General features: G+C 31.7%; 3 protein-coding genes across 5 annotated transcripts; 2 read left to right on the forward strand and 1 right to left on the reverse strand.

Moving 5' to 3' along the window:
* Positions 1-906: 906 nt before the first annotated feature.
* On the reverse strand, positions 907-6,829 carry LOC123902605 (probable pectate lyase 12). The gene is made up of 5 exons (XM_045952370.1): positions 6,519-6,829; positions 5,503-5,966; positions 3,108-3,509; positions 2,255-2,501; positions 907-1,209 (listed from the first exon to the last, which is right to left on the reverse strand). The coding sequence occupies exons 1-5, from the start codon at positions 6,647-6,649 to the stop codon at positions 1,011-1,013; spliced, it is 1,443 nt and encodes a 480-aa protein (XP_045808326.1). The 5' UTR covers positions 6,650-6,829; the 3' UTR covers positions 907-1,010.
* An 8,680-nt stretch (positions 6,830-15,509) lies between these two features.
* On the forward strand, positions 15,510-21,657 carry LOC123921247 (alpha carbonic anhydrase 7-like). 3 transcript variants are annotated; one of them, XM_045973717.1, is made up of 7 exons: positions 15,510-15,733; positions 15,970-16,187; positions 19,259-19,365; positions 20,054-20,168; positions 20,323-20,487; positions 21,141-21,248; positions 21,303-21,400. In XM_045973717.1, exons 1-7 carry the CDS (start codon positions 15,634-15,636, stop codon positions 21,324-21,326), a joined length of 837 nt encoding a protein of 278 aa, XP_045829673.1. In that variant the 5' UTR covers positions 15,510-15,633; the 3' UTR covers positions 21,327-21,400. The 3 variants fall into 3 exon arrangements, with proteins under 3 accessions (XP_045829673.1, XP_045829683.1, XP_045829665.1); XM_045973727.1 differs by having other exon boundaries at positions 21,141-21,252; positions 21,307-21,341; XM_045973709.1 differs by lacking the exon at positions 21,303-21,400 and adding an exon at positions 21,423-21,657 and having other exon boundaries at positions 15,511-15,733; positions 21,141-21,194.
* A 1,716-nt stretch (positions 21,658-23,373) lies between these two features.
* LOC123895511 lies at positions 23,374-24,139 on the forward strand. The gene is made up of 3 exons (XM_045945888.1): positions 23,374-23,473; positions 23,620-23,849; positions 23,957-24,139. Exons 1-3 carry the CDS (start codon positions 23,374-23,376, stop codon positions 24,137-24,139), a joined length of 513 nt encoding a protein of 170 aa, XP_045801844.1.
* Positions 24,140-26,340: the final 2,201 nt, after the last annotated feature.

Consider the following 26,340-nt stretch of genomic DNA (forward strand, 5'->3'; position numbering starts at 1 on the left):
AACTTAAATTGACAAAGTTTGAGAATAAAACCTACCCGACAACAAATACATCATCTTCATATCCTATCTAATCCGAAGTTAAGGAAAATAAAGTTTAAAACTCAGGTAGGCCAACAAAATTAATTAAATTAATTACAAACATTTTCAAGACACGTTTTTTCACACCATAAATATTTACTATAAATCTAGGATTAAAGGCATGAACTCGTTATATCTTTTTATCTTTTCATGATCATTGATTAATTAAATACACTGTAATTTGCTGGACATTTCATAGTCATGAAAATGTCAAATAACCGATTATCTCAAAACCTTAAGGTGTTAGGATAGAGTCATATCAATGGTTTTATATTATTTCTAACACGCCCCCTCACGCAAGAGCTCACTAGGGCTTGAAGCGTGGATAATGCATAGACTCACCTACCATATGCTTAAATTCCACTTTTTAATTAGAAAGTGAGGGTAGCGGGGATCGAACTCTAGACCACTTAGTCATAGAGGCTCTGATACCATGTCAAATAACCAATTATCCCAAAACCTTAAGGTGTTAGGATAGAGTCATATCAATGATTTTATATTATTTCTAACAGAAAACGAATTGAAAAAATAAAATAAAAGATTAGAGGAGGTATGGGTTAGTTGAGTATGATAATTTGTTTTCTACTCAATTATTTGTCTTTTGAAATATTGTCGCCAACATATGAAAAAATAATCAAAAAGAGAAACAGCAAAATGGTTAATTATAAGATATAAAATAACAATTAAGCCACTAAATTTCATCTAGTGATAAGAAGTTTGAATAATATGCATGCGATCACATACCTTTGGCTCTAACGTAACAAAGAAAAAAAAGTATAAAATAACAATGGAAGAAAAGAAACCAAATCTTTCACATTTGCCCAGATCTTAATTAGGAACAGTTTCTTTTGATTTCAATATCAATAAGAGTCAATAAACATCATCATAATTAAATTGCAGATGTTTGTTCTTTTGCTGTTAAAAATCTATTGTCATAGGGAAACATGATGATACAACAAACAAAAGAGTGCAACAAAGATAGAAACAAGAGTCAAAGTAGGAGAATAGGTCAAAAGCATTGTACTATGGGACATGTCATCTGTATACTCTTCTGGTCCTCCGGAATATGAAATAGTACTATAATCACCACCACCATTTGGTGCTCTTGTCCACATTCCCAGATTATTGTCCCTGCTCATAAATAATTCACCAACCATTTACATAGTTAATTCTCATACTTTATCATCCAAATAAAATAGTAAAATTATTTGTACCAAAATCAATAAATCATCTAAACCTAAAAATAATATATGTATTGTTTTTCAAAAATATTATGCATTTATAAGAAAAGCAAGTCTTCCGTCCGTCGGCCTAGCTAAATCAAAAAATGTCGATATTGTTAGACTTAAAACTGTCCCGGAGGTTCAAACCGAGATTTTGAATTGTGTATGTGAATTTTAGTTTTGTTTGACACTTTGTCTACGAGTTGGAGAAAACAGGATTTAGATCTTTTCATGCTCTTTTTCTCATGCATCCATTCAGCACCAATCTCAACCATTCATTTAGTTTTTCTCTCTCTTCTAAACTATTTTTTTCTTCTTCTTTATGAATCATCACCCTTAAATAAGAAAAATGAGAGAAGACAACATCAAATGAACATGAGAGGATCCAAATCTGAGAAAACATAAATAAACAAGTAATCCACAAGAGAAGAGTACTTTACTTGTTTTATACAACCATACATTTATAAACGACAAAATTACAAAAGTAAAAAGGAAAAAGTATCTAAAGCAATCAAGTACAATATTTTTTTGTTTGAAACGATCAAGTACGATATTTGAATATTAGATTTTTTATCCTGTATTTTATTCTATAATTTTAAGTTGATTCTTTATTTTCTTAAAAGTTATCATTCATTTCTTTTTTTTATTTTTTTTATTTTGGTTTACAAATATTGTCAATGGGGATCAAAACATAAGACCTCATGCATACTATCCAACCCCCTTACCACTAGACTAAAGGGCTTCTTATTTTTAATAAGTAAAAAATAAATAAAAATAAAAGATAAGAAACCTAATTGAAATTTTTTAATAGTTAAAAAAAGAGACTAAACTTGAAATAAATAAGAAGCCTAATTCACATTTTTAAAAGTTGAGAGATTAAACTTGAAATAAATAAAAAAGATTAATGATATAGTTTTAGCCATAGTAAAAGGGAATGGGAAAGTAAAGTTTACCTAGCAACACCAAGAACACCAGCAGACATAGTAAGAACTGAAATCCTATCAACAGCTTTAGGGTCAATACTATAAGCCTTCTCAAAATTCCCTTCACTATCACCACCTGAATCAACAAAAAATGCACCATTCACCATAACATCACCTTCTGATCTCCAATTCCATGAAGTCCATTCCCCGTCACCCGAATCCAACCTCTTCGTAACTTGTTTCGCATCAACATCCTCAGGAGCCGTATATCGGTTACCTTTATCAGAAATAAAATTAATTAATGTTTACTTAGTTGAGACCAGATATATTAGTTATTCAATAAATTTAAAAAATCTCAAATTATATTTGAGACCGAAGTAGGTTTTTTTACAAAAGCGTGAGTTATCCCGATTACATTCTTCATTCTCATATTCATAAATGGCACAAACTAGTACTCACGAGTCACGAAAGTCACTTCATTGATTTTCGCTCATTATAAAAGAAATCTGATTAAGGGGCCGTTTGACCCAGCTTATTTTTAGAGCTTATGTAATATAAATTACATTTTATGCTATTTTATAAGTTCACACTAGTGAAAATTGTATTTTTATAAGCTATTTTATGATAAACTACCTTGACAAACTTATAATAATATATAAATATTGCATAAACTGTTTGCATAAGCTCTAAAAAAAGATGGGCCAAACGGGCCCTAATTTGACCATATAAAAAGACACGACTAATGCAGGTATTATTTTTTGTCATGACTAAATTGTGCCGCCAAAAAATTGTGAAAAATCAAATTAAATCTTGGTCTATTTTTTTTTATTAATAACAGCATTGATCAAGTTATTAATAAATGAGATAATTTAATCTCTAATACCTTGACTATTAATAGTTGGTCCCCCACTTCCACCAATAGCATACATCTCCCACCTTGTAAAATCATTGTTGACCACGTGGATGTATCCTAGCCTGCAACGTGGCATTCTCTGAACTAACTGTTCTCCAAAATGGTTGAATGCTATTGTTACTTGCATTGCTGAATCTGGTTTGTAGTGGTCACTGTGACCTAGCAACATAACCTCATTGTGGTGTGAGAAATGGTTGTTAGAGATTGTTATCGCTGTTGAACCCATAACGGCATCTATTAAACCGTCTTTGCAACGGGAGAGTGTGCAATGGTCGATCCATATGTCTCTTGATCCGAATATTGAGATTCCATCTCCATCGGATAATGTTCGGTATCCGTAGTGTTCTGGACTCGACCGCACATTAGTGTTGCCTACACATTGTATTACAATTTTCATTAGTAAACAGAAAATATAAAGTCTTTGATTGAACAATGTGAATAGGGAGAATATTCTAAATCCGTGGTGAATAGGGAGAATATTACTCCCCCCATTCTTTTTTATAAGAGTTCACCTTTCTAGATTTATTGAATAATGGATGTATCTGATATATATTATAGACCAAATATATCAATTATTTAATAAATTTAAAAAGGTGGACTGTCTCTTATAAAAAGTACCTAATTGTAGAGGAAAATAAACAGCAATATTGAGTAGTTTTTCTAAAGAATGATAACTGAATAGTCAAAGTCTCTAATCAGAAAATAAAAAGTGAGGAAGAGGTAAAGAAATTAGAGAGAAAGGAAAACAAAGAAATAAGAGAATGGGACAAAAAAGACAAATTGTTCATATTTGCATGCTAGTAATAATAGCCAAAATTACTAAACTAAAGATCATTTTAAAATATGATAATTTTATGCTTTTGTCTTAAGGGTCATGCTAACCAGTGCCCCCAATTTGGGTCATGGTCACTTTTAATTTAGAGGGGCCCTAAGTTTTTTATAGTCTTGGGTACAATTTTTTTCCATGTAAGATCCTTTCTTTTCTTTTTTCTTTTTAAGTATTAAATATAATTAAAAAAAAAAGTCTAAAATGTAATTAGGAAAATGCTAACTAATGTTTTTAGTAGACTAGTTAAGAAAATTCAAGTAAAACTACATTGGAACTTATATAGTCAATAGTCAATGTTTATAAAATATATTTGGAATTTTATGATAATAGAGACAAAAGTATGATTTGAAAAGTTTAAGAAAGAGATAGAAATTTAGTTTAAGACTATTGGAAAGACAGGAGAACGCCAATGACCTTAACATCTAGAACTTCTAAGAGAAATTCACACCACATGTTAACCAAAATTTTAAAGACATCAAATAGATAATCTTTCTTTTATATACTAGTATATCGGATATGGATCCTCTTCTTCACTATTCTCTCCTTTCCTCTCTTAACTCTATCTTTCTCAATTATATTTTTTTTAATAATGAGAGAGTGGGATTAAGTAAGAGAGAGACAGAGTCAATAGAGGGAATCAGAAAAAAGTGAAGGAGTAGATTCAATTTGATATATATCTCTGCTTTTCGAGCCACAATTATAAACAAAAGTTCACTTTACAAATTTATCGAATACTTAATATATTTATAAGTCAATTATTCAATAAATCCAAAAAGTGAGTTTTTCCTTAGTTAATAGTCGAAGGGAGTAATATTTTGTCCATTTATTGCCAATGTGAGACTAACCGCTTAAAACCAAATTCAAAAAAGGCTCATGTTAACCAGTGCACCGGCTAAGAAACCCAAAAGTAATAAATTTTACATTGAAAAAAAAAACATATTTTACGCAAATTCGAAGACAACTTTAATACTTTTTAGTTCCTTAAGTAGTTCATTAGTGCACTTGATAGCATTTTCCTAACTAGTGCTACGAGTACATTTGTTAGCATTTTTCTTTGGAAAATTAGGCTGGATTTGGTTTTAGTATTCAAGAAAGATTAAAAGTAGAGAAGTGCTTTCTAAAAAAATGTAACCCACAATTAATTAACTTTTTTACACTACCCCACAACAATGACATTAGGAAGAAAAAGCATGCATAACAATTGTTATACATATCAAAAGGTGTGCACACAAACAAAAAGAGAGAAGAGAAACAAGCATCTTTTTAAGTCATTGTTTTAATGATAAATGCCGAAATTGTTAGGCTCAATACTCAGAATTCGGAAACAAAATTTCTTTTTTTTTTTTTATAATAAAAATTTAGGTTGAGAGGATGGTGTCTCAGTCCAAGGTAGGAAGAGAGCTTACATTTAGCTCCCTCCAAAGACACAGGCGTGGCTCGAACCCGAGGCCTCTCGGGTACAAGATCTATCTTTTTACCACTAGACCAAACGAGTTAAAACAAAGTGAAAATAAAGCAACTAAATGATTTTCTTACCGGAGGGATGACAATGGTGAACATGAATGTTATGTATAATAACATTACTAATATACTGAAGAGTAATGCAACCACCACCCACAATATGCACATCAGCACCACGCCCATCAATAGTTTTAAAGCTATTAAAAATAAGCTCTTGAGACAACTTAATCATCATGTTACTTGGAAACACAATCCACAATGGCTCATTTTGTATCACAGCGTATCTAAGAGTACCAGGTTTTGGATTCACAGGATCATTGTCTGAGGAATCTGTTACAATGTAAAATTTACCACCTTTTCCTCCTTTTGCATCTTGTCCAAACCCTATTGCACAATCAGCTAACCTTTGACGATTGTTGGCCCAATCTGTGTCACATTTCCAACAATCATCAATTGGGTTTCCTGTTAGACATGATGTTGAGAAATCTTTGTTTGATATTGTTAGCATTTCTCTTCTTCCCATTGAAACATTCACTTTCCTACAAAACAATATGAACTTGTTAAACATATTGGAGAAATTTTCAGCTACATTTACTAAAATAGTAACATCTAACTAGCTCTACCATAGTTATGACCACAAAAAAAAAATGGAATTTTTTATGACCCAAGAAAAATGTAACTTTTATATGACCCAAAAATTTATTTATTTTTTTGTGAGCGTGAAAAAAGAAAGAAAAAAGATTAATAAACCCAAAAAATGAAATCTTGTTTTATACCCAAAAGAAAAAATTTTATATGACCCAAAAGATTAATTTATTTATTTTTTTTGACAGTAAGATGAAATTTTTTTAATGACGCAAAAATAATGAAATTTTTTATGACCCAGATCTACCCTTTTCTCACATGTTTTAAGTAATGTAGGGTCTAAAATATTATAGAAAAAAATAAATGCACAAAATTAGTTTTTTGTTTTTTGGGTATCAAACAGCCAAGTAAAAAAACAGGGGAGAGAGGTGTAGGAATAAAGAAAAATGAGGGTTTGGTGGAACAATGTAAGTTTTGTGGTGAGAGTTGAGAGGTAATTTGTTTACCTGTGAACTTGTATAGCAACAGATTCTGGGTCTGGATGTTGACCAGGAAGAGTGAGGTTAAGCATTGATGTTCCATGGGTGAAAAAGTGAAAAATAAGTGAAATTAGGAAAATGTTGGTTGTTTGGGTCATTGTTGATGGAGGAAAGTTGAAGACTTTCACAGTGGTGTGAGTGGAGAGTAACGAGTTAGTTGGTGATAGCTAGCTACTGCTTTTGCTACTAGGACTAGGAGTACTGTCACTCACTCACTCTCTCCATGACTCTGTTTGATGATGTGGGTGGGTAAACTATCATGGCACGGCTCTTTCTTTGTTATTGGCCTGTTTTAGTTTTGGATCATTAATAATTAATTACATTAATTAATTAATACTGTATGTACTCAAAACTCCGTGATTAAAGGAATTAGCAATTTGAAGGGGTGTAGTGTGGAACGGAAGCACAGGATAATCACTTTTTCTAATTAAGCTCTTTTTTTTAAGAAACAAAACATTCTAATTAAGCTCTTTAAGTACACTAGTGGTATTTTTTACAAAAGAAAAAGAAACTATATTATTAAATTATTACATCCGTCCAAAATATAAGCAAAAGTTGGTCAACAAAAAAAAATCTATTTCGTCCAAATTTAGAACCAAATACATCAAGTTTGTTTGACTCAATTTTGCTCATATATTTTGGGACGGATGGAGTACACTTTGATTTATTTTGTATTCCTAATGAACAAAATTTTATTAAGGGGAGTAAAAGTAAACCCGTCAAAAATGGGTCGGCTCATTAGCTCATGGTGTCGATTTTAGATGGGTTGTGTTTAGGGATGGCAGGAAAACTCAAACTCGATAGACCCACCCGAACTCAAACTCAAGTCAACGGGCGAAACTCGAGTTGACTGGGTTTGGGTTCGGGTGGCACCCGAATATATGGGTGTGGGTTTGAGTAGTATCAAACCCACACCCGAAACTCATTCACCCACTCGTTTATGTATTAAATTACCTATTTACCCCTATGTATTTTGGTCCCTTTTAAGTTTTTGAATGTTGTACCGCTGCATGTTGTAGTGATGATAACATTTGATGAATTGTTTAGTAAAAAAAACTATTTTGAAATTTACAAACTATATTACCAAATTATGCTACATTTTGCATTTTATCAAATATAGTTCGGGTTGAGTTTGAGCAGATAAACAATTATGCGTGTTCATTTTCTCACCCGAACAACATTTGAGTTTGGGTTTGGGTGACACCTGAATATATGGGTGTGAGTTTGGGTAGTATCAAACTCGCACTCATGGGCACCCATTGTCATCCCTTGTGTTTTCATAAAACATAGTTCAAATGTAATCGGATTTTTCGGCTCAAGTCCATATGGCACGTATAAATATCGAAGTGGGTCGGATTAGTCCATTGGGCTTCAGACCGCTCCATTATAAACAAATTTATGTCATATATTTTTGTAAAAATAAATCAATAAAAATATAAATAATTATCATCTAATTGATAAATTATTATAAAAATATATATATTTATTTAAATGTACAGCCTTAATGAAAATGGATATATTTACCTATAAAAAAATTAAGTTTCTAACTTATTAATTTGAATCAATTTTTTTACATGAAACAAATTAGAGCTTAATTGATATTTAGGGTTGATGTAAAAACTATTTACACTTGCATCAAATCATATCTCTATAAAGTTGATAATTATGAAAAACTAATACATCAAAGTGACATAAAAAAAATTGAATAAAACAGGAAAATGCTAGTAAAATAAGATATAACTCGTTTTTAAATTATAAACTATAAGCTGGTAAAATAAGCTATAACTTGTTTTTAAAAACTGTCTATGAAGCACGGACTCTGACACGGACATCGCGACACGACACGGACACCGCGACACCGCTAATGTAAAAAATGAAAGACACCAACACCGTTATATATTTATAAAATATATAAATTGATAATCAAAATATATACATGTAAATCTAAGTTGAGGAAGTTATTTCTTTAAAAAAATAAATTAAAACAATATATGATAGTATTTTACATTTATTTATCCATCTACTATCGGAAAAAAAAGTATTGTAATCAAAATGTAATGTCTGCAACCCCTTATTGATCAATAATGTTGTTTCGACACATCTTTAACTCTTATAGATATGTCTAATATGTGCATAAGGAGAGTATAGCAAAAAAAACAATGTTTTTTGGGACACTTCTCCGACACCTGTCATACAAGTGTCTTACAGGTGTCGGACACCGATCTAAGGAGTGTCAAACTAAAGGAAAAATTGAATTTTTTTGGACACCGGTCTGAACTATCCGACACGTGTCATACGAGGGTCAGACGTGTGTCGGAGACCGACATGTGTCGGACACCGTGACACGCCTAATTATAAACGTGTCCGTGCTTTATAGACTGTCACCAAACAAAACTTTTAACTTATAGACTATAAACTAGCTTGTTTGTCTCCCCAAACAGAGTTTTTATATGTCATGTCATAAAACTCTAATGATTAAAAAAAAAAAACATAACATACGGATCATTAGCCAATCAAATTCTTATTGAAAATGCTCTAACAATTATCGGAGTAATACTTTGGTGACATTAGTTAACATTAGATAGCATGATCCTTTTAATTTTGTAATGAATCTTGAGCACCGTTAAGAGGGAATCACGCTACCTTGTTATCGAGAAAGTGGTTTCTAATTTTTGGATGTCACTTGGCTTCTCTTGGGAGTGAAATAAACTTTCATGATATGCGACTGACTCTATGTTGAATGAATACTACGACCAATGTCAATGTTAATTTTGACATGTTTGATACGTGAAATCATTTTAATCCTTGATTCAAGCGTAGAAAGATAACAGCATGGACAAAAAGGTTCGTTCTCTTCTAGTCAATGAACACTGAACAGGCTTTTGACTTTTGGGTTGTTACATAAATGCTTCTTGCATTTGCTACACTCACCGTCACAATTCATCACTACGGAGTAGAGCTGTTAAAATGAAAATGAGCTAATTCGTATCAGTCGGTTCGTCAAATTCGCTAAAATAGTGCTAAAATAGTACGATAGTTTCTCTTCTAGCCTCTATATTTCTGTTTGACCTTTGAATTTTCTTTTCTGTCCTTCAATAAAAACTTCGATTTTTTTTACCGGATTTTTTTTTTCTTGAAAAAAAACTTTGGTTTCTATTTTCCGAATTTTTCTTGAATTTGCACTAGAAAAATTTCGAAATTTTTTTTGGTTTCTACATTCCAAATTTTTTTCAAGGACAAAATGAAAATTTTTTGGAGGTTGATGGTGGCTCTCCAAGTGCACAGAATCACAACCAAGTAATAAAGTGATAAGTTATCGTTCTCCACAGAGATTGTGCCAAAATTACTAGTTTCGCTTAGAGGAATTTAGATAGTTTTGCATTCGCTTTGTTGTTTACAGATAGTTGTGCGAGTAAAAGTAAATTGCAGGAAAGTAAATGACTGGAAAAAAAAGTAAAGGTGCGTGTTTGTCCACGCGTGGTGGTTAAGTGTTTTCGAATCCCTCCCTCACTCCTGCTTGGTGGTTAATTCCCTTGTTCCCCTCTATCAGGATTAGTCTTATAAAATAGGTTCAGAAGCACTCGTTTCCTATTTCTATTACAAACTGGTCAGAGCCTAGTTTAGGTTGCCTTATTCTGCTTAAATATCCTCGCTCTATTCGGTTCCACTTTTTCGTTTAAACTTAGGTATCCTTACCCTTAAGACTCAATGTGTCGCAAGTTGTCACGTGTGCCACAAACTAGTCCTAACTCTGACTTCAGGTATAATATATCGTTTTAACTTAGCTTTAATCCTATACTAAGACCTTAGATACTGAATTTAATGGTCTCATGTTGGACCTTAGCACACTATCCTTCGTTCGGGATAATTAGTTTTGTTTCCTATCCGATATCCATTAATTTGCTTAGAGTTTATTCTAATGTGATCAGTATTAAAATAAAGAATAAAAATCGGACAATAAAAGAGTTTCAATAGGAACAATAGAATTTATACTCAAATTATACAAAACCAAGCATTCGTAACGGAGTTCATCGACTCCACCTAACCTAGGAAAAATAAATTACAAAGACAATAATGAAAAGAACCTTATTGGCCTTGGAGTTTCTTGACCCTCCTTGCCTCCTCCTTAGAGTTCTCCTAACTCTCTTTTGAGTATCACTATTGCTGAGTGATTTCTGAATGCTTTTGAATGAATAATAGTTGATTAAGGCTCTATTTATAGTTTTTCAGCTAGGTTTGGGCTTTTTATGCACGTCCATCGCACCCATCGTGGCCACGATGGCGTGTAATTTCGCCTCAACGTGGCCATGATGGATCATATCGTGGTACGATGGAAGATTTCCTCCAGATTTTCTGTTTTTTTCAACCGCCTTTCATCGTGCCACGATGACAAGTCATCGCGGTACGATGGGAAAGATTTGTTGCAGATTTTCTTCAATTTAAACCGCCTTCTCATCGCGCCACGCTGGATCGCATCGTAGGTACGATGGTCGTGCTGTTTATTACGCTTTTGCCCTTTTTTGCTGTTTTTTCCACTTTTCTTGCTTTTGGGCCAAGTAACTTCACTTTTTCAAGTATTTGATTGCTTTTGGGCTTCAGTTGCTATTAAAACTACCCTAAATTACTACTAAACACATCATATAATTGACTGTCATCAAGGGTATAAAAGAAATATGGGGACCGAAAGAGAAACTATCAAATAATATAGAGTTTAGATTTAATAATTTGATCTCAATTATTTTTAAGATTTTTTTAGCATGATCTCTGTTAACAATATAGGCTAACTCGAAGGAGCTATGTGTAACCTCAAGTGCATGTGATACATGCTCCAATAGTTTAAGTCTATGTGATAGAACATAAAGTGCACTTTCATTTTCACTTAGTATTTTTTTTTTTTACGGAACTTAGTATTAAAATGTAGAAAATATCAAGATATCAATGCAACTTTAAATATCGTATACAAAGAAGCGTTTTAAAATGTTAAATACTTAACTATATTTTCATTTGTTTATATGTATGAAATCTTCGAACATTTTTTATATAATTTTTATTTTGAAATTAATTATTTTTTATGATTTTATTACAAACATAATATTAAAATTTCTAATGCTACAAGGACCCTGCGATAGCATGGGTCAACCATCAAGTAAGGGTAAATATATAGAATAAGTTAAAAAGATAAGGTTTTATTGGTAAAATTTTGGTTGGCTAGGCAGGTTGCAATTGGAAGGTGCTTGGTTATTTCGGTTTTTGGTTGGAATCCTTTGGCAATTCAGTCATATCTCAATTTTTGTGTCCGTTTTGACTCTGGTGTGAAGGATTGATTTTATCTCGATTAGTTCCTTCATGTTGCTGCTGTTTGTTTGTGACACAGGATTTTAGGATTTTATAGCCGATTTTAGGATTTTGGGTCGATTTTAGATTTTCGGCCAAGTTTTTTGGGTTTAGGGACGATTTTAGATTCTTCGGCCGATTTTTTGGATGTTGGCCGATTTTGGGTTTTCGGTCGATTATTGGTTTTTCGGCCGATTTTTTGGGTTTTCGGCCGATTTTAGGGTTTATAGTTGATTTTTGGAATTTTGGCCGATTTTAGGTTTTTCTGCCGATTTTTCGGGTTGCCGGCCGATTTTAAGGTTTATAGTCGATTTTTTGGATTTAGGCCGATTTTAGGTTTTCGGCCGATTTTTTGGGTTTTCGGTCGATTTTTGGTTTTTCAGGCGATTTTAGGGTTTATAGTTAATTTTTGGGCTTTTGGCCGATTTTAGATTTTTTCTGCCGATTTTTTGGATTTTCGACCGATTTAGCGTTTATCGTCAATTTTAGGTTTTTCGGCTAATTGCATTCTGGTTAAAAGGGTGGACATCCATTTTATTAACCGGTTAAAAATATGGACAAACCGATCCAAAATTTATGGTCTGGATAAAAACCATATTGTAAATATCCGGTCATTTAAATTTGGTTAAGGATATGGATGAGGTTTTTATTTGATAACCAGTTAATTTGTACACCCCTAACAGGCAAAGATCCTGAGTTTGCTAGGAGGTTCTTACCTGCTCTTCATTAGCATATTTGGGCTATACTATTACTAAGATTGTTTTTATTATCAGCCGGGATGATATTTAGGCTATGAAGCACGGATTCCGACACGGACACCGCGACACGACACGGACACGGACACCACGACACCGCTAATGTAAAAAATATAGGACACCGACACCGCTACATATTTATAAAACATATAAAGGACTTAAACGTTACCAAAAAAAGATAAAGGACCAAAGTGTTACAAATAAATAAGATAAAGGACCTTCAGTGTAATTTTGCCAAATATATACATGTAAATCTAATTTGAGCAAGTTATTTTTTTAAAAAAGTTTTAAAACAAGATATGATAGTATTTTACCTTTATTTATCCATCTACGATCGAAAAAACTAAAAATATCGTAATCAAAATGTAATGTCTTCAATCCCTAATTGATCAATATTGTTGTTTCTACACATCTTTAACTCTTGTAGATATGTCTAATATGTGCCTAAGGAGAGTATATAAGCAAAGAAAAATATTTTTTTGGGGACACTTGTCCGACACGTGTCATACGAATGTCTTACAAGTGTCGGATACCGATCAAAGGAGTGTCAAACTAAAGAAAAAATTGAATTTTTTCCGACACTGATATGAGCTATCCGACACGTGTCGGACGAGTGTCATAAGAGTGTCGGACACCGCGACACACCTAATCATAGAGGTGTCGGTGCTTCCTAGTATTTAGGTGATGGTTGCCTTTGATTATCATATTTGGCTTTGTAATTTGTATGTGTAATGTGTTAATTAGATGCTGCAATGATTAGTTTGAATAGCTCCTACAACAACATGTGCATCACTTTCAAAAATAATATTGTCCAAGTTATGTTGTGAGTTGTTTGCATGGCTTCCAACACTATAAGGCTGTGACTTCCAGCACGCCTCTCAACCGATTTGTTCCTACACATATAAATTGTTCCATCTCGTCGCGTATGCACCATCCTCCGCTTGTAATTCCTTCATCGTTGTGGATACCGGCATCGACGTTACATTTTGAGATAACCTTGTCTCGGTGGTGCCCATTGGTGATGTTGTTGTACCTGTTCATCATCTGATATGTTATTGTTGAACTTTTGTGCAGGAAACCAATCATCCCACATGTGAAAAGCTTGAACACCCAATTCTGTTGCAACTCTCCTCTCTTGACTCCAAAGCCATTGATTCCTATTTGTTGGGGAGTCCGGGGGAGCTCTATAGAAACAATGAGTCAATGCTCCAGGATCTCAAAGAGAGTGAGACGCCACATCTCCACTCAAAACCTTAAGGCATTAGATTAATGGGTCATCTCTCTTATAAATCCAACATTCTTCCCATACATAGTCGATGTGAGACTTAATCATTCACACTTGAAACCCAACACTATTATACCATAACAGGCATATCATTGTTGCCATTCTACCTGCTACCTCCTTGATACCTTGCTGCAAACATCAAAGATAACATCTTTTAGATTGTTAAACTTATGCAGTCGAGCTGGAATCACAGTCCGTAAACCCCCAGCATTCCAACTATCTTTGCTCATCTTGCAATCAAACAACATATGCCAAACATCTTCATTCACTCTGATACACATTTCGCAGGCTATGGGACATTGCACTTGGTGATGTCTCAGCTGAACTTTTGTTGGGAGACAGTCCCGACATATTCCTCGTCGTCTTCCTTTGCTTGCATCAGCATTCTATCTATAGACGGATTTTACCGTGTATTCTTCGTTCTGCTCTTCCTGCCACACTAACCGATCCTCGCGCACCAAACTAATTAACGGTACCACAAGTATCTCTTCTACTGCTTCATGTGAAAATAAGTTAGTGATTTTGTTAGAATCCCATTGCTTTAGCCCTTCGATCATCAAATGGTTCACTCTAAGATTATACACACCATGGGGTTGGCCGGGTGCCCTCACCATCCACATCTTTGTCCTCTCATCCAAGAATCTGTCATTACATTGATTTTACTTTTGTCACATATATTCCACCTACAACCAAGTTTGAATCCACACATAACTAGGATTAGAACCAAGACTTGCTTCAAAGAATGATGATTTTGGGAAGTACCTTGCTTTAAAGATCTTTGCTCCCATTGTCTCCGGCTTTGTCATAATTTTCCATCCTTGCTTCGCCACCATAGCCATGTTAAAAACTTTAAAGTCACGAAAGCCTAAGCCTCTTTCATCCTTGGCACACACTAATCTCTCCCATGACATCCATCGAATACCTTTATTATTAGTACCACCACCCCACCAAAAGGAATTTATCATTTTTTTCAATGTCATTCATTGTGGCACTCGGTATAACATAAAATAAATACTCATAACATATGACCTGCAAAACTGGTTTTATCATTACTTCCTTATAGTCTGTTAGGATTAGCTAAAAGTAGGATATGTTTCAATTGCTTGAGGTGTCTTACGCTTTTGTGTGGACTTAAGTCACCCCAAATTTTTGTATACGTATATTTTTTTTATTAATATAACAAGAAGATATAGTCAAATGATGGAGGTGAAACCTACTTTGTTCCCAATATCTTTGCTTAGGAAAAAAATTGTACAAAATATTACGGTGTTACAAATTTCAACATAAAAAAAATCTTGGAGAACACAAAAAAACAACAAAAAAAAAAAGTGGTTTTTTTAGTAAAAGTAAAAAAGTATTATATATATACAACTACTAAAAAAATTATTTTATTTACAGAAGTAAAAACAAAAGGTAGCATATTGATCCTTTGAAAAACACGTCTAAGACAAAAATATAATAGTAAATGACAGCATAGGATTCAAACTTTGGTTACCAGTGAGAAGTTTCGCTTTTCCACCAAACCTTCCAAGAATTTTCTATGCAATCACATATTATATGCATTATTTGTAACCACTACTACCCTTCCTTCTATAAAAATACCCTTCTCTATTTCTCTTCCATTAAGAAAAATCACCCTCTATCACCATCTTCCACTCATTCAAATTTTCCAAGTCCAAATCTTCAACCCCTTTTGCCTAAATTCAAAATGAAACACCACAAAACACTCTCAAAGTTCCTCCCAAATCTAATAATCCTAGTAACTTTCCTACTCCTTTCAACAACACGGACCATAGCACAAGAAGTTGGTAAGTTAAAGGTTTTTTTTTTTCTTTAATCTTTGAATATTTAAGTTTTATTGTATTTTTTTTAATGATAAATTATTAATATGTTAATTGTTATCTTAATTTTTATTTACACCTTACTAGAACTTCTGAACCTCCAACTCTTTTAACTCTCAGCTCAACTGATTGAGCTACCCTTCCCCACCCGTATTTAAATTTTATTGTATGATTTGAGTAATTTGATCAATGTATTTGTGCAGAGGATGAGAGTGAATTTGATTACATAAAAGGGAGTGAAAAGGGTCCTGCACATTGGGGTGAATTAAAGAAGGAATGGGCAACATGTAAAAATGGGAGATTGCAATCTCCAATTGATTTGTCAAGTCACAGAGTGAAGGTAGTGCCAAAGTTAGGAGAATTAAAGAAATACTATAAGCCTCAGAATGCCACTATCAAGAACAGAGGTCATGATATTCAGGTAATCAACCCAAAAATTCATTCATAGATCATCACAATGATATATTTTTCCTTTTTTTTCTTTCTTTTTAAAATATCATTAATTTTTCCTCTGATCTAATCTACACTCTGTTATTTTTAATTTTTTTTTTATTGATTTTTTTAGTGATTGAAAGAAATAATGGCTTTTGTGGTTTATATTTTCTATAGCTTTTTTAATTTATTAGAGAAAAAAACTATATATATAATCTATGGCCTGAAGTCGAATGTGTATATCTTTGGAAAAATTATTGTTCAACATCAAAATTTGATGTGAAATATGAATAGTATTATGGTGGGTCACTTTTATAAGTAGTCTAGTGTCTATGGACTATTATTACTCATGAGAAATTTTAGTTTATTGATAATACTTCTTAAACGTAAAAAATTAATGTTTTACCGATTGTTAGTTGGTCCAGTGATAATTCACACTGAATTTAATAAGAAGGATCACATTATGATTTTCAGCAACTGCGATTAAAAGGGGACTGAAACTACTTGATGTTAAAACTAATCTCTAGATCATATTAGACTGTCTAGGAAACCGAATGCTGTAGTGAAAACAAAAAAAAAATCATTATAAATCATTATATCAATCATAAAAATAAAAAAAACTTGTGAATATGATGCATATTAAAATTTTCATGCGAGGCATGTGTACTTTTAATTTTATATCTATTTTAGAAACGTGTATAATTCAATAAGATAAAAATATAAAATAGAAGTCAATGAGTAGATGACACATACAATTTCTATATTTGATGTTGAACTTGAACGCGCAAATTATACATATGGCACCAGACAGCAACCATGGCTGCATGAATATTGAAGTGCAAATAGCCTCTATTTAAATTCCAATATTGTATTATATATAGTACTACTTTATTTTATTAGCAAAAATATTATTAAAACATCAATTTTTTTTAATAATTATACAACAACTCTACACTTTTTGTTTTTATTTTAATATTTTTGATATGTTTTGAGTTCCATATTGTAAGTAGTATATAAAGAAACAGTTCTATACGGTATGGTATTTTTATCAAAGAAAAATGTTCCAATAACACATCTGATTTTATTAGATGAGAGGTATCATGGCGGCTTTCATCGTATCGATACTCATTCAATGACAGTCTTTTTTTCGATGAAATACCTTAATTTAATACGGTCTATAGGTAGAGTTTTTCGTGGTCAATTTTTAATGAAAACATCAATTATTAAAACTTAGGATGCATTTGATCCGTTAAAGAGTAAATACTGGACAGAACAATACAAGACAGAACATCACAACACATGACAGAATAACACAGAACACATTTTTATGATTTTGAACAATTTTTTGTTTTATATGATATTTGGTGAACAAAATGATATTTTGGTATTTTAGACAAGTTGTACTTGGGACAAAAAGTTATGCTGTGGTTTAGTGAGAGACAAAAAAATTCTGTTTTTGTGCTGTTCCATGCCTCTAAATTTGTCCAGTCCCTGAAACAGTTTTACAATCAAACACAGTACAACTAGAGTTGTCCTCTCCAGTTCCTTATTTTTTAGTAGATTAAACGTATCATTAAACACATGAGAATAGGTCAACCTAAAATATTAATTCAATAAATAGAAAAATCTTATGACTTAGTACGACACTGAATACATTTATTTAATCATGTTTTCTCATGTTGTACAAGTGACAAGTCATATCATTAAAATTTATTCTAAACATTTAGTAATTTTTTAAAGACTAAAATTACACCGGACGATTCATTGTCGGGAGAGAAGATCTAATGTCTAAGCAGGTAGCAATATGACCTTAAATAAAAAATGTTTAAGGCACACACAAATAAAAAATAAAAAAATTAGTTTTATAATTTAATCCTATTTTTTCATTTATTTGTGTGTATTTGCATCAAATCATTTTTATTTGGAGTTGTAAATATGGACTTAATTGAAAACTAAATGTAAGCTCGTTTGTTATAACTTATTTTAAGAAAAAATTAATTTTTTTATAAAAATAATCACTTTTATTTGTTTTGCATCTGTTTGTTATGCATTTTTAAAATAATCAAAAGCTAAAAATAATCAGAAAACAGTTAAAAATTAGAAGCTACTAAGAGTAGCTTATAAAATAATAAATTTTTTTTAGAGGAGAGAGAAAAAAATGTTAAAATAAAAAAGTTATTTTTAATTAAAAAAAAATCACTTTTATAAGTTGTATCCAAATAAACTAAAGATTATTTTATTTTAAAAAATTTATTTTTATTATAATAAACAAACACAAAGTAAATTCAACTTTTCTAAAAATCTCTAAAAACTAATCTTTAAATTATTTTACATCAAATCACCATTTTTTTAATCCGTAACAAACACCGTTATACCAATTGGGATTCAATTTGATCACTTTTTTCTTCACAAGAGGAACTATGAATATGATTCGTGCACCAATCTGTTTAAACTGTAGTAATTATGTTCAATCTGTTTACCGTAAATCATAGATTACACTACACGAGTTAAATTTATGTCATATCCAACGGTTCTAATTAAACAATTAATAATTCAGATTTTGACAATTTTATACGGTATAAAATTTCATTTCTAATCAAACGGTTTAAATCAATTATTACATTGATGCAGTAACGGTGTTATACCTAATCCCCTCTAATAGTAGATATACTTAAAGGAAAAAGATGTAATTGATTTTCAAATATTATACATCTTAAAAAAGTCAAAAGCCTATTTAATTTGTCATATATCTAGTTGTTGATAAATTAATGCGATAGACATAAATTATAAATGGAAGTTTAAGTTCCCTCCATTTATTATTCCTCAATTTGTTATTCATTTAAAGAGATAAATGCAAGTGAAGATCGATGAAACTCATTAAAAGTAGGTCCAATAATTCGTGAACCTCACTATTTTCACTTGAATCTATCTTTCTAGATGAACAACAAATAAAGGAATAATAAATAGAGAAGCTAAAAACTCACTATTCTTTGAAGTTCTTATAAGTAGTAGCTTAAGATTTGACTAAAATGTAGAATCTCTTTATTTTAAATGATGCAGGTTAAATGGGAGGGAGATGCAGGATCAATAAATATCAATGGCACACAATTTTTTCTACATCAAGCCCACTGGCACTCACCTTCTGAACACACCATCAATGGCAGGAGGTTTGTCTTGCTTTAACTTTGACTCTCTCTCTCTCTCTCTCTCTCTCTCTCTCTCTCTCTCTCTATATATATATATATATATATATATATATATATTTGTTAGTGACTATAAATTCCACCATTAAAATGGATAAACTGGTTATCAAGGTTCGAACTCTAACCCCACATATATATATATAATACAATATTCTTGTTAACTAAGCTAAGTTCACGAAACAACTTTAACTATATTTAACTTTAGGAGAATGTTAACTTGTGCCCTTAAGGGCACATGTTAAGAAGATAAATGTGGAAAACATTTATTGAACTTGTGGTGTATTCAATTTTCTAAACATTAAATGTTTTCTACCATTAAATGCTCTATTTCTATTTTTAAGTAGCTTAACATGTGCCCTTAGGGGACAAGTTAACATAACCCTTAACTTTATAAGAAAAATTTACTCCTGAGATTTTATTTACGAGTTTGAATGTGAGGGGATAATTACGGAAGAAGTTTGCAGGTTTTATACTTCATAAAAGTGCAAAAATAAACGGTAAGAGAATGACTTTGTATTGTATGTACATATTGTATGTACGTACACTCATTCGACCAAAAATTTGCAGTCAAGTTATTAAACTCAGCAAATTTTATGTAAGCAGAAATTTAAAAATTAAAATTTTCAATTTTTTTTTTGGGCTGAAATATTAGGTATGACCTGGAGGTACATTTGGTTCATGAAAGTGCAAAAATAAACGGTAAGAGCAAGATAGCTGTTATTGGACTTTTCTATAAGATTGGTCGACCAGATCGTGTTCTCACCAAGGTAACATTATTTTTCCTTTGATAATTATGGATGAATAATTTGGACATTCATTCACCAACTCATTAATTAACTAATTAGGCCATTTATACACAAAAAATAAATTAACAAGGATATTTAATTTATTTGAATAATTATGTACTTGCAACGGTTTCAGTTGTCAAAATACATAAAAAGCATGGTGGATACTGAAGCAGATAGGAGCATTGGGGTATTTGATCCCTCAGAAATCAAGCTGGGTGGGAAGAAGTATTATAGATACATGGGTTCCCTCACTGTCCCTCCTTGCACTGAAGGTGTCTTTTGGACTATTAATAAGAAGGTACTACTATTTATTATAATCTAGCATTTTCTTTTTCAAGGAAACTCACACAGACGGAAGATTCGGAGTTCAAATCTAAAACATCTAGCATGATTTTAAATTGCGGTCCGCGTCTGTAATTGCGGTTGCAGTATTGTTGATGAGGTAGTTTTCATAACCGCATAGCACCACAATTGCAGAGTAATTTTCATTCACGTGTACGACTGCATCATAACCGCATCAAATGATTTCAACTATGTTTGTTCAAGTTTTCTCACAAACAATTTTAAATTTACAAACCTCAAATTCTAATTTGCGTCAAATCTAATGAAAAATCTTACTACTATTTAGAGAACGTGTTTGTCAGTGATATTAATTAGCACTAATATTTTTGCTATCTTACGGTTCATTTTATTACTCAATTTCAAAAGTGGAATGATGTGAGACAAAATAATTGATTTTTGTTGAATATATAAAATTGGTTAATGTACGAAAAAAAACCAGTTTATATTGTCGCATAAGCCATTAGGTTTGATTTAGTAGTGAAAGATTTGAATAGTATGTTAGAGGTTGTAGATTCAATTTCCAACTCCATTGTAAATTAAAAAAAAAAATTAATTAAAATCATTGATATTTTTTCATCGACTGAATCTTTAAACTTGAATAATCTTTAGATAAGAAGTGTGTCTAGAGCACAAGTGGAGCTATTAAGGGAGGCTGTCCATGATGTAAGTATTCTCATTTGTTCTTGCAATAATATATGCACTATTGAAATGAACATAATATATATATATATATATATATATATATATATATATATATATATATATATATATATATATATTAAATTTCACATTTGAAAAGAAAAACTGGAAATCAAATTCATTCAGTCAACACCTTTAAACCAACTTGAACCATCTATAATTATTACTTATTTGTGGAACTCTCTATTGCAGCATGCAGAGAAGAATGCCAGACCTATACAACTCCTGAATAGAAGAAAGATACAACTCTATCGCCCAAAATGGAAGAAATGAAATTAACCACATATTAACTTTGTAAAACAAAGCAATATATACAGTTTATAATTTTTCTAGCATTTTGTTTTATAAGATAACCTTTTTTCAATTCATTTTGTATAATAATGTTATTTTTATATATAAACTAGAATATGTCAATATCTTTTATATTCAGCAGCGTCTTTGATAGTTAAAATATCTTTGATAGTTAAGATATCTTTTAGACGTTACTATATATATGAAAGATATTGACATTCTAATTTACATATTCTAATAATTATTTCTATTAGAAACACACGTACCATTACTTTTTTTGTACCATTACTTCTAAGGTTACTTATGTGTTTTTATTAATATTGCGAAAATTAAATTTGACTTCCCGAAAACTCAATGTATTCACTCGGCTGGTTTGATCACATAAGCAAATTGAAGATGCATATGTCAAAAACTACTAAACCGGTTAAATCATGAAAAACCGGTGAAAATTTGTTGTTCTACATATTGAACGGGTGATTCCACTTTCTTGAGTCTCCAAGTTTGAGATCTCTCAATTTCGGTGTGTCAAAATATGGTGGCTTGGACGTCTATTTATAGTGAAATTCGCGCTCAAAATTTGCGCCCATCGTGCCATGAATAGTCCCATCGTTGGACCATGCTTCACAATTTCCCATAGTGGCACGATCTGTGCCGTAGTGAAATATGGTGCCCATCGTGCCGTCATGATGGCTCTAGAGCTGATTTTCTTCAATTTTTGCTTTTTATTTTGTGTAATTTCTTCTAACTCTTTATTCTTCTTCAAGTAACTCTATTCCTTAGGAACAAATTTGTTCAATCTTAACTTTTATTCACAAGCAAAGCAATATTATGTATTATTTTCTTTGATATCTTTCTTCTTTTTGAACACATTTCCAAAGATTTTAACAATAAAAAAAATAACATTTAACAATAAATTTACCCATAATTTGTTGGAAAAATATTACATAGAATTATACCGATAGAATAAATCAAAGTAATGTTATCTATAACAATTTATAAAAAGGATAGGTGAGTTTGGGATGAACTTTTCAATATACTTATTTTACCCTTAACTTAGTTTCACAACTTCCCTTAACTAATCAATTTAAAAAAAAAAATAATTCAAATCATAAAAATGTGAATAAGTGGCAAATGGGTTGCCTAATGCCTATACATGAATGATTACCAACTTAATACTACATCTATATCTATAACAATATATAAAAAGGATAGGTGAGTTTGGGATGGACTTTTCAATATACCTATTTTACCCTTGACTTAGTTTCACAACTTCCATTAACTAATCAATTTAAAAAAAAAAAAATTCAAATCATAAAAATGTGAATAAGTGACAAATGAGTTGCCTATACATGAATGATTACTAACTTAATACTACATCTATACTATATAAAAAGATAATACAAATATTTTTGGTGTCGATTTTTCATAATACTAACAATATCCTTATTTTTTTAGCAATAAAAATCTTTTATTAACAAATTCATCATAACATAATACATTTTTTTTGGACATAAGTTAGACACAGGCAGGCGCGGAACGCGCCTGTCTGGCCCGCTAGTAACAAATAATTATGATGCATAACAAGATAAAATATAGAACAAGAAGAACTTATCAGATTGTTGATTGAGGCGTGCAATGTACTGAGCTTAAGAGTATTTCGCCACTGCAGGTAAATTACCCGGTGCAATTGATCTCGCCTCAAGCTAAATGAACGTATAACTTATTTGTTAGGGATATGATGAAAGATAATTCTAAAGCTTGGAATGTGACTAAAATTCGCATGTTATTCCCAGTCCAGGTGGCAGAGAGGATTATTGCGACACCTCTCATTGGGTCGGTTTAAGTGGATAAAATGGTTTGGGAGGAGGAACGAAATGGTTGTTATTCTGTGAAATCCGGGTACAAGCTTGCTATGAAGTGTATTTTTCGTAATGATAAATACCACGTGGAAGGTAATTGGAAAGAAACATATGGAAAGCGCATGCTCCGCATAAAGCGCGCCATATTATGTGGCGATTATGTAGGGGATGTATTTCAACGAGGCGTCGGTTATTAGAACGTTATGTTGATTGTGATATTCATTGTCCATTATGTGAAGATGAGGTAGAAGATGATGTACACGCTTTTTTCACCTGCGTTTCTGCTCAATCCAGTTGGCAAGCAGCTGGACTGTCATCTGTCTTGGGTTCCGCAGCTTGTCAGCAAGGGAGTGCGGCAAAAAGAGTGTTTGTCTTGTGTCGGAATGAGGATTACGCTACTATATGTAGAGTGGCTACGCTGTTGTGGAGTATATGGCATAACCGGAATGATAAAATTTGGAATGATAATGTTAGAAGTCCAAACCAAATTGGTCGGGCTGCGTTTGATCATTGGAACGAGTGGGTTGCAGTCCATAAGTTGTGATGTAAAGATGATCCTGATGTTCCGCTTGTCAGCACCAATCAATGGGAAAAGCCTCGTATAGGATGGTTAAAGTGCATAATGTAGATGCAGCATTTTTTGTTAGTGCAGGTAGGACCGCGATGGGTGCTTGTTTTCGTAATAATTCTGGTGAGTTTATGACTAGAATTACGCAGTGGAAGAAACTGACTTTATCAACAGAGAAGGGTGAATCATGAGCATTATTGCAAGCTATGAATGAAGCTAAGAGTAGAGGTTTTGAAAGCGTCCAATTTGAAAGTGACTCTCAAGTGTTGGTTGATGCTATTCGTACCAAACGGCGAGGGAACTCAGAATTTATTTCAATCGTTAATGAAATTATTCTTGTTATGTTATCATGTGTGAACTTTGAAGTTAAGTTTATTATGAGACAAGTGAATTCGGTTGCTCACACTTTAACTAGGGCGGCTAATTCTTGGACTAGTTTCCATAGATTTGAGATTATCTCTTCATGTATTGAACTTTTGATAATTAATGAAATGCAGTAAGTTTGTTTGGTTCAAAAAAAAAAAAAAAAAAGAGAGAAGGGCAGTCCCATACCCCCCACCCTGAATTTGTAGCGGGGATAGTGTGAAATCCATCACCCGAAGGCGAGTAATTGAGAATGAATATAATTGACAAATTGTATTCTTAAAATACGAAAACGACAATTAAATAAGAACACAAAAGCCGACATAAAAGGACACTAAAAAAACGAAGAGGTATTATTTAAACACAATTATTTAACAAAAATATAATAAAACTACACTTTTCATATTTTTATCAGACTTTTTTGTGTTTATTTTTTTTTTTACGGGAGACATTTTTATTTTTATATAACACATCTGTAAATATAATTAGTTTATTTACGGAACTAAAAACAAAAGTTAGCATGTTGATCCTTTGAAAAACATGTCTAAGACAAAAATATAATAGTAAATTCAAACTAATTAGATTACCTGTGAAGCTTCACTTTTCCTCACCAAACCTTCAGAGAATTTTCTATGCAATCACATATTATGTGCATTATTTTCTATGCAAAACATAAAATTAATGTTGATAAAAATAATTTTTTACACTTTCAATATATTGAATTGAATGATTTTAAGTCAAAATTTCTTTATTTATGTGTTTAACTAGTGCATCGGGTACACTATTTAATATTTTCCTTATTTATAACGGTAAGAATAATGAATTTAATTTATATGCTCCGTCGGTGTAAAGTTATTTTGCACATGCGTCCAATAATATACCGACACATCATGTATGATCATTAAAAACACATGATGTGTCACATTCATTAAATGATGTGGCAACGCGTCATTAAATGTATGTGTAAAAAAAAATTACATCGACGGTGCACAACAATTAAACTCAAGAATAATAGACATTGTTGTCTTTCTATTGATTTTTGTTTCTTTTCTGGCTTTCACCACCAGTTGAATCTGGTTATGGGGTCAGTTCTGACATCAAATGGTTCCAGTCTCCTTTCAATCGCATACATACAATGTTCGTTTCTATATTTATTTGTTCTACAATCATGATTAATAATAACTATAATATTCTTTTTTTTTTTTACATAAAGAGGGAATAATTATAATATTCTAATTGTATAAAAAAAATACAAATAATATTCTAATAATAACCACTACGTACTTCCTTCCGTCTATAAAAATGCCCTTCTCTATTTATATTCAACTAGCGGGTCAGACAGGCGCGGAAAGCGTTCCGCGCCTGCCTGTGTTAACTTATATCCAAAAAAAATGTATTATGTTATGATGAATTTGTTAATAAAAGATTTTTATTGCTAAAAAAATAAGGATATTGTTGATATTATGAAAAATCGACACCAAAAATATTTGTATTATCTTTTTATATAGTATAGATGTAGTATTAAGTTGGTAATCATTCATGTATAGGCAACCCACTTGTCACTTATTCACATTTTTATGATTTGAATTTTTTTTTTAAATTGGTTAGTTAATGGAAGTTGTGAAACTAAATCAAGGGTAAAATAAGTATATTGAAAAGTCCATCCCAAACTCAACTATCCTTTTTATATATTGTTATAAATTAAGAAACTTTTGTCTAAGAGCATCTCCAATAATGAAATCTAAGAGAGTTTCATAGACTAAGGGTGCGTTTGGCCCTACTTTTTTTTGGTTTAAAAGTCACTTTAAACTTAAAGTTGAAAATAAGAAATTTTAAGTTAAAGTTGAAGTTGTTTGGTATTTTTTATTTTTTTCAACTTAATTAGTACTTTTAAGTTACAATCTATTTGGTGAAATATTTCTATATTTTTTTTGACATTGAAATACAAATTTATCATAAATAACATGAAATTCAAAGAGTTTAAGAAATAATTCATAACTAAAAAAAAAATCATCACAATCTTATTGTA

The sequence above is a fragment of the Trifolium pratense genome, linkage group LG1 (assembly GCF_020283565.1).
Source record: "Trifolium pratense cultivar HEN17-A07 linkage group LG1, ARS_RC_1.1, whole genome shotgun sequence".
NCBI lineage: Eukaryota > Viridiplantae > Streptophyta > Magnoliopsida > Fabales > Fabaceae > Trifolium > Trifolium pratense.

Bases quoted from the DNA above. Each gene is read 5' to 3' on its own strand.
- LOC123902605 (XM_045952370.1), bottom strand. From the start codon at position 6,649: ATGACCCAAACAACCAACATTTTCCTAATTTCACTTATTTTTCACTTT. The intron at 3,510-5,502 runs GTAAGAAAATCA...TACAATGTGTAG, and splicing joins TCACCATTGTCATCCCTCCG to GCAACACTAATGTGCGGTCG. The intron at 2,502-3,107 runs GTATTAGAGATT...TTTCTGATAAAG, and splicing joins ACCAACTATTAATAGTCAAG to GTAACCGATATACGGCTCCT.
- LOC123921247 (XM_045973709.1), top strand. From the start codon at position 15,634: ATGAAACACCACAAAACACTCTCAAAGTTCCTCCCAAATCTAATAATC. The intron at 15,734-15,969 runs GTAAGTTAAAGG...GTATTTGTGCAG, and splicing joins GACCATAGCACAAGAAGTTG to AGGATGAGAGTGAATTTGAT. The intron at 21,195-21,422 runs GTAAGTATTCTC...TCTCTATTGCAG, and splicing joins TAAGGGAGGCTGTCCATGAT to CATGCAGAGAAGAATGCCAG.
- LOC123895511 (XM_045945888.1), top strand. From the start codon at position 23,374: ATGGTTTGGGAGGAGGAACGAAATGGTTGTTATTCTGTGAAATCCGGG. The intron at 23,474-23,619 runs GTAATTGGAAAG...CATTATGTGAAG, and splicing joins TGATAAATACCACGTGGAAG to ATGAGGTAGAAGATGATGTA. The intron at 23,850-23,956 runs GTTAGAAGTCCA...TCCGCTTGTCAG, and splicing joins ATAAAATTTGGAATGATAAT to CACCAATCAATGGGAAAAGC.